At 39.4% G+C, this 13,165-nt stretch overlaps 1 protein-coding gene across 2 annotated transcripts in view; it reads right to left on the reverse strand.

Annotated features, from left to right (window-relative positions):
• The window catches only part of CFAP54 (cilia and flagella associated protein 54), a 301,163-nt gene that overhangs the window by 11,418 nt on the left and 276,580 nt on the right, over nt 1-13,165 (reverse strand). For both annotated transcript variants that reach the window (XM_060164794.1, XM_060164793.1), the window contains one exon: nt 10,548-10,622. In XM_060164794.1, the coding sequence (XP_060020777.1) occupies nt 10,548-10,622 (75 nt within the window). The remainder of the gene's footprint in view (nt 1-10,547; nt 10,623-13,165) is intronic.

The following is a 13,165-nucleotide window of genomic DNA, read 5'->3' on the forward strand; positions in this document are numbered from 1 at the left end:
GTTGAGAATAAAAGGAGAGTATATTAACCATCACACCAAATCAACAGGTATGCGCTGCGACTGCTGCAGGCAAACCTGTATCTATAGTCACCCAACTTAAAAACATCCCGCGAAATCCCCTAGCCCTCTTCTCCTCCGACTTGGAGGCCGTGTAGCCCAGACAGCACAGTTACAAGCTGAAGGAGAGTTGCGGACCCCTCACTGGACTTTTATGAGAAATAAGCAAACCTTGATTGCCACTGAGGTGTGGGGTTTATTTGTTAGCACAGCACAGCCTAAGCTATCCTGGCTCAAACAGCTACACTCTGGCAAGCTTGTTCTCCCCTTGCTGTATTTCTGAATAGGGGACATTCCATCAGAGTAAGGGTTGGACTCCACTTAAAGGTCAGGTCGTTGACTCTCAGCAGCAAAGTTCCAGGAAGAAATGCTCTAACTGGGTACAAATGCTGAAGGTGGGTTGCCTCCTGAATGGCTGTGACTGATCTGCCTGTGGGCTTTTGACCTGAGATACTGAAATGAAAACTCCAGAGTTTGAACAATACTTGGCATTTCTTGATGCTTTTTCATGAAGGAGTTCAGCGAGCTTAACATCTGGCAACTCTAAACAGGGGGCTCCTTTTCAGAGCAAAGGCTTACAAAGAATGTGAACTGAAGTTTGCATTTTGTTCCCGGGACTTTGTTGGTTAGAGTGAAAGGCTGAGGGGCTTTGTTAGTCAGCAGCTCCCACTGCAGCAGAAACTAGAGCACAGACCCATGAGCACGATGCGGAAGGAAACACTGCTCACGCTGAGTCCTTTGTTCCCATCCGTTTACATCGCAAGCATCTGCAAACTATTCTTACAATGTGGCCAACACTGACCAGTAATTTTTGATAGGAAGTCTAACAGAGCTTGCAATTTACAAAGCAATTTCACATAAAGTATTTCTTTTAACTCTTTTTGGTATTTCTAACTTGAGCAATCAGCCTTTGTCTGTCAATATCCATAAGAAGATGTGGAGAAGAAGGGGGCAAGGAAAGAGGAGAAGGATGGAGAGGAGGAGGAGAGGGAGGAGGAGGGGTGAATCAGGTAGAGTGGGATCCACCCCTGCGCCTCAGTGAACCTTTACCCCACACTATGTGCCAGGTACCACAACAGGCATTTTTGAGCTAATGATTATTATGTGGCCAAAGTAAAATATTCAATGTTCATAAGGATTTCTTGGTCCATCAAAAGCATGATTTAGGGCTTCCCTGATGGCGCAGTGGTTGAGAGTCCACCTGCCGATGCAGGGAACACGGGTTCGTGCCCTGGTCCGGGAAGATCCCACATGCCGCAGAGCAGCTGGGCCCATGAGCCATGGCCGCTGGGCCTGCGCATCCGGAGCCTGTGCTCCACAGTGGGAGGGGCCACAACAGTGAGAGGCCCGCGTATCGCAAAAAAAAGCATGATTTAATGGTTCTCCAGGGAATTAAGCTGAGTGAAAAAGTACCAATCCCCAAAGGTTACATACTGTATGGTTCCTTCAATATAACATTCTTGAAATGATACAATTATAGAAATGGAGAATATATTAATAATTGTCAAGGGTCAGGGACAGAGGTGGGGTGTGAGAGGTGGGGGTGGCTATAAAAGGAGAACAGGAGGAGTCCTTGTAGTGATGAAATTGTTCTGTACCCCGACTTTATTAATGTCATTATCCTCGCTATGACACTGTACTACAGTTTTACCTTATATTATATTATTATAATGTATCACATTATTATTTCTTAAAATTGCACATGAGCCTAACATGATCTCAAAACAGAAAGTTTAATTTAAAAAGGATGATTGAAAAATAATATTAAGACTACATCTATTAAATGTCCCTTTACTCTTTTGAAAATTAGCAAACATTCAGATAGGCCAAAAGCCACCAATGCAGAGAGTTACGAATGATCAAATGAAGAAATGACTCATTTCTCATTATTTTAAGGCAGGGAAAAATAAAGATGGCCACAACGTATTGGATGCTTACCCATGGCGTTGACAGGCACTATATCAGACGTGTCACATACTGTTTCTAATGCAATCCTACACGAGGAGAAGCTATCACCAATGGACAGATAAGGAGCTGAAGCAGAGAAGGAAAAGTGAGTAGCTCACGGTCACACCATCAACAGATGGTGGAACCAAGAATCAAATCATGTTTTGATCTGCTGAGAAACGTTGCTTCCGAGACCTTCAACAGCATGTAATTGACCTGAGGTCTTTAAGGACTAATGACTTGTCCACAAGAGCAACAGTGGGGCTCCAGTGTGTGCCGAGCACTCTTCCCACCGTGCTGTGCTCTCACAGGTGGTTGAGAAAAGAACATAATGGTACCGGCTACCTGAGATACAGGAGAAATAAGGGCAAAAATCTCTAATGACTGGTGTCCAAAGTATTAACAAAGAAAATGGGTAAATTTACACCAGTTTCTCCTTTGTGGATTTATTTAAATATAAAGAACGTTGGTCTGGAGAATTTCAAAAGGCTTGTCAACTGACTGAGAAATATGAGGCCAAAATCAACATTCTCCTAAAATGAATTATAACGCCATTGTTAAGGGTCCAGATTTTTAATCAAGACAAAAACGTTTCGCAAAATGCATGAAGTGAATGAAACTAAGCACTTGACTCAGTTTTCAGCAAGACAGAAAGCAATGTACAGATCTGCTAATAACACCCCTGCCTCTCACTTCCTTTGAAGTTATACAAAGTGACTAAACTTCAGGAAATTGTCCCCTTGATTCTGAAATACAGCTGTACCCAGAATGAAGCCAGGCTTGCTTTCTCAAGCATTGCACACACTGCTTGCCACTTTTACAGTAAATACACAATATCAGGTTCATGACTATATTTTGGTTTAAATTATATCCAAGGATCATTATACCCCCAAATAGTACGTCTAACAATAGTGGGACCAGTGCTTTGAGTGCAGAGAACACAAAGGCTCTCAGTTCCTGGATGAACGAGAGCTATTTCACCTTGACACTGTTGCTGGCAAATCTCCGAGAGATGAGCATTTTGAAAACGCTATAAACAGCTTAGCCTTTTCTTAGCATTTTGAAGAGCACATTAATAGCCTAGCCTTTTCTTAAGGGCTTTCTTTTTCCCTTAGCCAAATTTGACAGTCGGAAATGAATAGTGAAGCGGATGGAATCAAAGTCAGAGCTGTGTTTTAGAGGCAGTGTGGAACTGATGTCATTCGGCATTGTCTCCAAAAGAATATAAGAATATTAAGTGGAGGTCTCATGAACTTACATACAAAGGATACTCTTCACTTGAGGACAGAATAATAATGTCTCACAGAAGAAAGATGTAATGCTTGATGCCTGTAAAATCTATTCAGACAGCTCTTGGCTGGTACAAAAAAAAAACAAAAAAACAAAAACAAAAAAAAACAACTACAACTTTCAACTGAAAGAAGTTATATTATTGAATTAATTTTTTAATACTTAGTAAACTACAGAATACCTTGTTCCCAATGCTATAAATGACAGTTTACAGACAGTATTGTCATTGTCACCATTTGGGAAGTTTTGTTAAAAAGAAACCAAGGGGCATAGGGTAATGTAACAAAATTAGCCAAAGGAAGTTAAATAGCCTATCCTCTAGGACTTAACAGCTTAAAGGAAGATAAATAGCCTACCTTCTAGGACTTAACAGCCCCCCCAAAAAGTGACGTGGAAGCTATCCCACATAAATTGGGAAACATGCAACTCCATCCAAAAGCCAGAAAAACTGCATAGCTTCTTTCAAAGGGAACTGAGAATCCACCTAGTTTTTCCTATGTCCTCTGGGTATAAACACACTCAGCAACTCCATAACAGTTACCTAGTACATTTGGGGACAGTTGCTGACTAATTTAAAAAATTGGCTAAGCACAGAAGAGTGTGGCAGGACATATTTAAAGTGATGAAAGGGAAAAACCTACAACCAAGATTACTCTACCCAGCAGGGATCTCATTCATATTCAATGGAGAAATTAAAACCTTTACAGACAAGCAAAAGCTAAGAGAATTCAGCACCACCAAACCAGCTTTACAACAAATGCCAAAAGGAACTTGTCCGTGCAGGAAACACAAGAGAAGGAAAAGACCTACAATAACAAACCCAAAACAATTAAGAAAATGATAATAGGAATACACATATTGATAATTACCTTAAATGTAAATGGATTAAATGCTCCAATCAAAAGACACAGACTGGCTGAATGGATACAAAAACAAGACCTGTATATATGCTATCTACAAGAGACCCACTTCAGACCTCGGGACACATACAAAATGGAAAAAGATATTCCATGCAAATGGAAACCAAAAGAAAGCTGGAGTAGCAATTCTCATATCAGACAAAATAGACTTTAAAACAAAGACTATTACAAGGAACAAAGAAGGACACTACATAATGATCAAGGGATCAATCTAAGAAGAAGATATAACAATTACAAATATTTATGCACCCAGCATAGAAGCACCTCAATCCATAAGGCAAATGCTAACAGCCATAAAAGGGGAAATCGACGGTATCACAATCATAGTAGGGGACTTTCACCAATGGAAAGATCATCCAAAATGAAAACAAATAAGGAAACACAAGCTTTAAATGAAACATTAAACAAGATGGACTTAACTGATATTTATAGGACGTTCCATCCCCAAACAACAGAATACACTTTCTTCTCAAGTGCTCAGGGAACATTCTCTAGGATAGATCATATCTTGGGTCACAAATCAAGGCTTGGTAAATTTAAGAAAATTGAAATTGTATCAAGTATCTTTTCTTACCACAATGCTATGAGACTAGATATCAATTACAGGAAAAGATCTGTAAAAAATACAAACACACGGAGGCTAAACAATACGCTACTAAATAAGCAAGAGATCACTGAAGAAATCAAAGAGGAAATCAAAAAAAGCCAAGTAGCCTAGTGCCCCTCAAATGTATGACTTTTAAATCTCATTGTGGCCCTCAATTCTTCTACTTTTTCTTGGTCAGCTCCTTGCTCATCACACTCAATGACTGTGAATATTCAAGATCTTCATCTCTCTTAGAAGATCATACCCTCAACCCTTTACCCCACTCCAGTCTTAGATGAACTTGCCTCTACTTCATTGAGAAAGTGAAAACCACTGGGTGTGAACTGCCCCCGCTTCTCCTACCCTTCTCTCACACACTTACTCACATCCCTTCCTGCCCTTAACCTGCTGCCCCAAGACCTACAGAAAGAGGTGTATTTCCTGTTTCCAGGCAACTATCTCACTTATGCTGTCAATATCTTTCTGTTTCCGGCCCACTCCCTTAGGCCTTGCTTCATCATTTGTCCTTTTTTCTTCTAGACAGGCAAACTGCGCCCCTCCCAACTCTTTGCCCTGTGCACTGCTGCTGTCCTAACACCCGCCCTTGACTCCTTGCCTCCTGGGAGCTGCTCCTCCACCCTCTCCAGACTCCTGTCCCAAACCTTCTCAAAGATTCATCTACACTTGCAACCTTCCCTTTCTCACCTCTCACTCCTCAACGCCCTGCAGCATCTGCTCCCTCTTCTAATCAGACATGCACTGGGTGCACTTTAGTTAAAGATGCAGATCCCGGATGTAAGCGGATCTATGGCTGACTAGTGCCTCCTCTACTTACAAGCTGCAAGAGCTTGGGCATGCTGCTACACCTCCCCATTTCTAAAATGGGGATAGTAACAGTAACCGACTGCATAGGCTTCTTGTAATGTTAAATGAGATACTGGATTTAAAACACTGGACAGTGTCTTCACATGCCATGTACTCAATAAATATTAAAATTACTACTACTATTAGTAAGATTTGCAGTTTAATGATTATTATCATTAGTGTTTGTCAGGTACTATAGTAGGTCTAGCTAAAAACCGTGAACTCAAAAAATATCCTACTAAACTCATTCAGCCAAGAAAAACTACTTTGCAATCTCCTCTACAATGTGTCCTTTCTCTAGGCTTAGGGTCACCTTTTCCACCTTCAAAGCAGGATCTGCTCCTAGGAATTTCCTCTCCATACTGAGTCTGTATGACTCAAATCAGTTCAATACATACATACACACATGTACACACACTACAGATATATGTAACACACACACAGATACACCTACTACACACACACACACACACACATATTAGGTAAATTCACATGTATCATGTGAACCAATACGAAAGCATTTAATTTAGCTGAATGCAGGAACTTAAACCTATGCTGCCTTTACAGCAACAAAAGTATCTACACCAATGTTCTGCGTGCAGCTGGAGGTCAAAAATTACTGATGAATGGAGTTGTATAGAACGACTCCCCACAGGCGGTCACAGCAAGAGCGGAAAGAATATTTCTAGCGTCATGTTTGAATCCTACCTGACAACTTGGAAACTGCAATAATCTGAACCTATGTAGGCAATGAAAGGATCGCTTCATTGTTGGTGCACCAGAAAGTACACCTAACGGTCATTTACCTTCTGTAACTAATAACTAAGAACATTAGCACGTAGCACTCATTCCCTTCCTTCACTTCCTTGCTATCTCAGGTTATTTCTGTCACAAGTTGTGTGTGGCAATATTTATTTTAATTAAGAAGAGGCAACACAGGCAAAGGCAATTATAATAGATATGTTCAGTAAGGAATTAAACTGAACAGGAAGATCTCATGCCAGTGACAAAAGAAGGCATGTAATTTTATTTAGACAAATTTACTTCTTCTTTATTTTAACCATTTACTTCTTGGAACCAGCCTGTAAACGCCCACGCTCCATCCAGCACTATCAGGTGACTCTCGCTCTCAGTGGACGGCTAGCGTGGGATTCAGGTGAGTCTCGCTCTCAGTGGACGTGCTAGCGTGGGATTCAGGTGAGTCTCGCTCTCAGTGGACATGCCAGCGTGGGATTCAATTGGAGGCACCTTCTCTTGGACCAGTGATTCTTTCACGACTGCAATCTCATGTTGGGATCCTGTACCCTGACCTAATTCCTCTAGGATTCAACAATTATTTACATTACAAGCAAAGAAAAGGACTCCTGGTTTTCTCTCTCTCTTTAACACTGTTACTCCCCTTTTCTGTCAATATTTCAAAACAACTTTGGATCTTAAAAATCTGTTGAAATGAGTTGACTAGAGGATGAAGAATTCACACATGGAAGGCAGGACCATGGTAGGGAAGATGACATGATGAAATAGCTGATAATTATTTAACATTTATTTGCACTAGACCCTAATCCAAATACTTAACATACATTATTTACTTTAGTCCTCATAACTGTGAGGCATTGTTGGCATTATTACCCCACTCTACACATGAGAAAACTGAGGCTTAGAGAAGTTAAATGATTTGCCTCAGGTCAAACAAGATCCAAGGCTGGGATTCCAACCCAGGTCTGTCAGGGGCCAAAGCCCATTAATGTTATAAATCATGTGTCTTAAAATAACAATTTTTTTCTGTGACCTATTTGTAAATCACAGTTTGTTCAAAACTAGATTTAAGCTTGATTTTTATTGTCAATGGTCTGCTGCAGTAATTCTACATATTTCCATAATAAAAAATTAAGTTCCTCATTTAAAAACATGGGAAAAGAACATGAATGGCCAGATGAAAAAAAATTTTAAGCAAATATTAAATTTCAGGTATTTAAAACTAAAGAGAATTTAATTCAAGAAACAATAACCAAGTGATATCATGTACAAGGCACTGTAAGAATTCAAAGATTAAGATAGCACCACCCCTGCTCCCGAGAAGCTAATGATCTAGTGGGAGGGACACAGTGTAATGTTTCAGGTCTTCTCCTAAGAGAATTCTTCCCTGACCACCCATCTAAACTGTTGCCCCATCCCCTGTTATTTTCTATCACAGGGATCAGAATACTTTTTTCTGTAAAGGGCCAGATAGTAAATAATGTAAACTTTGTGGGCTATATGGTCTCTGTCAAAACTACCGAGCTCTGCTGTTGTAGCTCAAAAGCAGCTATAGACAACTGGTAAACAAATGAGCATGGCTGTGTTCCAATAAAACTTTATTTACAAACAGGCAGTGGGCCATAGTTCACAGGCTGCAGTTTGCCAACCCTACTCTAACATCTCACTCTGTTTTTTCCTTCATAGCACTTAACAAAATGCAGAATTATCTTGCTTATTGATTTATTTACTATTTCTCTCCAAAAACAAAAACAAAAAAACGGCAGCTCAGAGAGAGTGAGGTCCCTGTTGCTTGTTCACAGCAGGCTCTCTAGGGCCTAGAAAGGAGTTCCTGACACATAGGCAGTTCACTCTAAGTATTTGTTGATTGGCTAAATGAATGAACACCATTCCACAAAAGGAGAAACACAGACTGCCAACAAAGTAGGAACTATATTTGGCTTTACTATTAATAAATATAAAATAATTGAAAATGTCATTTTTCACTTGTCAGACCTACAACAGTTAGAAGAAGAGGAGGGGGACGAGAGGGAGGAAAGGGAGAAGAGGAGAAGAGGAGGAGGGAGGGAGAGAGCAGAAGGAGGAGAACTAGTGTGGGTGAATACACAGGTACACGGGGCCTCTCACCTACTGCAGATGGGAGGGAAAACTGGCGCCACATTTCTGGAGGCCATTTGCAGTTATATACCCAGTTATATACCCAAATGTATAAGCCCATTCAAAATGGGCAAAGTATTGAATAGACATTTCTCCAAAGAAGATATAAAACTGGGCGATCAGCGATTAAATTAGTCATTAGGGAAATGCAAATCAAAATCACAATGAGATACTACTTTCCACCCATTAAGATGGCTATTATCAAGAAAGAGAAAGTAAGTGTTGGTGAGTATGTGGAGAAATTAGAACCCTCTTGCACTGTTGATGGGAATGTAAAATGGTGCAGCTGTTGGGGTTTTCTTAAAAAGTTAAACATAGAATTACCATATGATCCACCAATTACTAAGTCCAATCCTAGGTGTACACCCAGATACTTGTACACCCATGGTTATAGCAGCATTATTTATAGGAGCCAAAAGGTACAAACAACTCAAATGTCCATCCACAGAAGAGTGGATAAACAAATGTGGTACATACATACAATGGGATATTATTTAGTCTTAAAAAGGAATGAGGTACTGATACATGTTAAACATGGATGAACTTTGAAAACATTGCACTAAATGAAATAAGCCAGCCACAAAAAAACCAATATAGTATGATTCCATTTATATGAGGTACCTAGAATAAGCAAATAGTAGAACAGAGATTACCAGGAGCTGGGGGAGGAGGAAATGGGGAGTTATTACTTAATGGGTACAAAGTTTCTACCTGGGATGATGAAAAAATTGTGGAGATGGATGGTGGAGATGTTTGCACAACGTTTTGAATGTACTTAATGCTACTGATGTGTACACTTAGAAATGATTAAAATTGTAAATTTTACATTATGTATATTTTACCACAATAGAAAATGTATACAGATCTTCCTTTACTTATGATGGGGTTATGTCCCAATAAATGGGTAAACTCAGAGGCTGAAAATATCTTAAGTCAAAAATACACTTAATATACCTAACCTACCAAACATCAGAGCTTAGCCTAGCACACCCTAAACACGCTCAGAACACATACATTAGCCTGCAGTCGGACAAAATCGTCTAACACAAAGCCAATTTTATAATAAAGTGTTGAATAGCTCATGTGATTTACTGCATACTGTACTGAAAGTTAAGAACAGAATGGCTGTCTGGGTCCCGAATGGTTGTACGTATGTGGGTTGTTTCCCCTCATGATCATGAGGGTGATGCGAGCTGCAGTTCACTGCAGTATTGGACTGCATATTGCTAGCCAGGGAAAAGCTCAAAATTCAAAATTTGAAGTATGGTTTCTACTGAATGTGTATTGCTTTCATAATATCATAAAGTCAAAAAAATCATAAGTTGTAAGTCAGGGACTTACATTGTAAGTCAGGGACCATATGCATATACTTTTTACTCCAAAATCCTATTCCTAAGAATTAACTCTGAGGATGGGTGAAACAGAAGGGTGAAATACATGTTCTAGAACCCATCAACCTCAAGATCCATGAATAAGGATCTAGTTATATAAACAGAGCCTGACATGACAAATACTTAAAAGAAACTATTATGTAGGCATGAAATAAGACAGGGTAGACTTTTCACATAAAAATATCTCCATAGCATTATTGTTGAATGAAAAAAAAAACAAGTTACAGAATGCTTGTGCAGTATGATCCCACTGATATAAAAATTCAAAAGTCTAACTATACATGAAAAAAATTTGAGATATTCTCCAAAATGTTAATAGTGGTTATTCCCTGAATGGTGAATTTGAGATGATTTTAAGATTATCCTCTCCACAACTTTCTGTACTAGTTGATTTTTTAACAAAGAATATTTCTAACCAAAATAACATGCTATTATAAACTAATGCTTAGCACTTTTCATATTAATTAAGGATGGTTAGGCCCTTGATACTTTCATAATAGATGTTTTCTGTATTTCCATTTCCATAGCAACAACAATACTTGTTAGAGAATCACATACAGTTTTAAAAGAGATGCATACCTCAGATAGCGGAGTTGCCTCTTCATCAGGCAAAAACAAAGATACTATTTCAGAGCAACATTCAATAATCATGTTCTAGAAATAATAAGACAATATAGTGAGGTTGATCTTATTGGTAAAATACTAGATATTTTAATTATATATTAGTTATTTCATTTGTCTTTTGTTACATCATTCCCTAACCCTAATTCCCAGGATGAAACTTAGAGGGATTCAGAGGTCACAATCTTTTAAGTAGTTAGGGTTATTTGAAAAGATACAAAATAGCCACAAACTATAAGATTTAATGACAAATAATAAATTATTTTAGGATTCTTTCCCTGCAAAATTCACAATTAAAATTCATGTGTTAGAGAAGGACAAGTAAAGTAATTCACACCAGAATAAGATTTTGGAAGATCACTTTTCTTCTGAGAAGAGAGCCCTGGAATAAAGAGGTTCAGATCTGAGAAAGGGTTTAAGCAGAGATGAACAGCTGGGAATCGAGAAAGAAATGGAAAGAGAAAATGAAGAAGAAGAAGAGAGAGTTGATATCATACGTGGTCTATTGCTGAGGACACTGCCGCAGCCCCTACTGTTTGGACGCAGCGTGTTTCTGTGTGGACATCTGACCCAAGAAAGATCTACCTATGGGCAGGGCTGAATCAATCAGATTCTCCATCATTGTAATTTCATATAAGGAAGGACAACAGAAGAGAGTTATCATCAGGACTGGCCGGATGAGCTGAGAGGTCGCAATACGGAGATGGAGAAGGCACCTAATGGGCTAGATGTAACATGAGTGAGCAAGAAACAGAGATAAATGAGAACTGACACCGCCTGTGGGACTGAGTGCAATCTTGGCTCCCGACTCTCCAAGTTTCACTTTCTGTGGGGCCCACTGTGTTTTGTCCCCAGTCCTTGGTTATGCACGAGCTTACTTACCATGCCCTGCCAAATACTGCCTCCTTACCAAACCTACTTCATTTGAGCTAGCATAAGTGGTTTTTCTTTACTTACAACTAAAGGAGTCACGATTATAAGACTATCAGACACTATAAAACTCTTAGAGGAAAACACAGGAAGAACACTCTTTGACATAAGTCACAGCAAGATCCTTTTTGCCCCACCTCCTAGAGAAATGGAAATGAAAACAAAAATAAACAAATGGGACCTAATGAAACTTAAAAGCTTTTGCACAGCAAAGGAAACCATAAACAAGATGAAACAACAACCTTCAGAATGGGAGAAAATATTTGCAAATGAAGCAACTGACAAAGGATTAATCTCCAAAATATACAAGCAGCTCATGCAGCTCAATATCAAAAAAACAAACAACCCAATCCAAAAACGGGCAGAAGACCTAAACAGGCATTTCTCCAAACAAGATATACAGATTGCCAACAAACACATGAAAGGATGCTCAACATCACTAATCATTAGAGAAATGCAAATAAAAACTACAGTGAGGTATCACCTCACACCGGTCAGAATGGCCATCATCAAAAAATCCACAAATAATAAATGTTGGAGAGGGTGTAGAGAAAAGGGAACCCTCTTGCACTGTTGGTGGGAATGTAAATTGATACAGCCACTATGGAGAACAGTATGGAAGTTCCTTAAAAAAACTAAAAATAGAACTACCATATGACCCAGCCATCCCACTACTGGGCATATACCCTGAGAAAACCATAATTCAAAAAGAGTCATGTACCACAATGTTCATTTGAGCTCTATTTACAATAGCCAGGACATGGAAGCAACCTGAGTGCCCATCAACAGATGAATGGATAAAGAAGATGTGGCACATATATACAATGGAATATTACTCAGACATAAAAAGAAACAAAATTGAGTTATTTGTAGTGAGGTGGATGGACCTAGAGTCTGTCATACAGAGTGAAGTAAGTCAGAAAGAGAAAAACAAATACCGTATGCTAACACATATACATGGAATCTTAGGGGGCAAAAAAAAAAAGGTTCTGAAGAACCTAGGAGCAGGACAGGAATAAAGACACAGATGTAGAGAATGGACTTGAGGACACGGGGAGGGGGAAGGGTAAGCTGGGACAAAGTGAGAGAATAGCATTGACATATATATACTACCAAATGTGAAATAGATAGCTAGTGGGAAGCAGCCGCATGGCACAGGGAGATCAGCTTGGTGCTTTGTGTTCACCTAGAGGGATGGGATAGGGAGGGTGGGAGGGAGACGCAAGAGGGAGGAGATATGGGGATACGTGTATATGTATAGCTGATTCACTTTGTTATACAGCAGAAACTAACACACCATTGTAAATCAATTATACTCGAATAAAGATGTTTAAAAAAAAAAGTATAATGAACAGGGAATACTTCCTGGAGAAAGGGTCATATAAACTGAGGTATGAAAGAGTAGTAAGACTTCAACTGGCAGAGAATGGGGACAAGGGCATTCCAGATGGAGCAATGAAACAGCAGATATTCAAGAAACATAAAGAACCTGATACGGTCTTTACTGCTGGTGTGTATAGGAAGCACGGTGGTGAGAAATAGGCTGAGAGGTATACTTATAACAGGACACGTAAACGTAAGGAATTTGGATTTTGTTGCTTAGGAAATTGAGAGGCACTGGACTGAGGGGATAATGATCTGACTGC

This window comes from Lagenorhynchus albirostris, chromosome 11 (assembly GCF_949774975.1).
Source record: "Lagenorhynchus albirostris chromosome 11, mLagAlb1.1, whole genome shotgun sequence".
Classification (NCBI taxonomy): Eukaryota; Metazoa; Chordata; class Mammalia; order Artiodactyla; family Delphinidae; genus Lagenorhynchus; species Lagenorhynchus albirostris.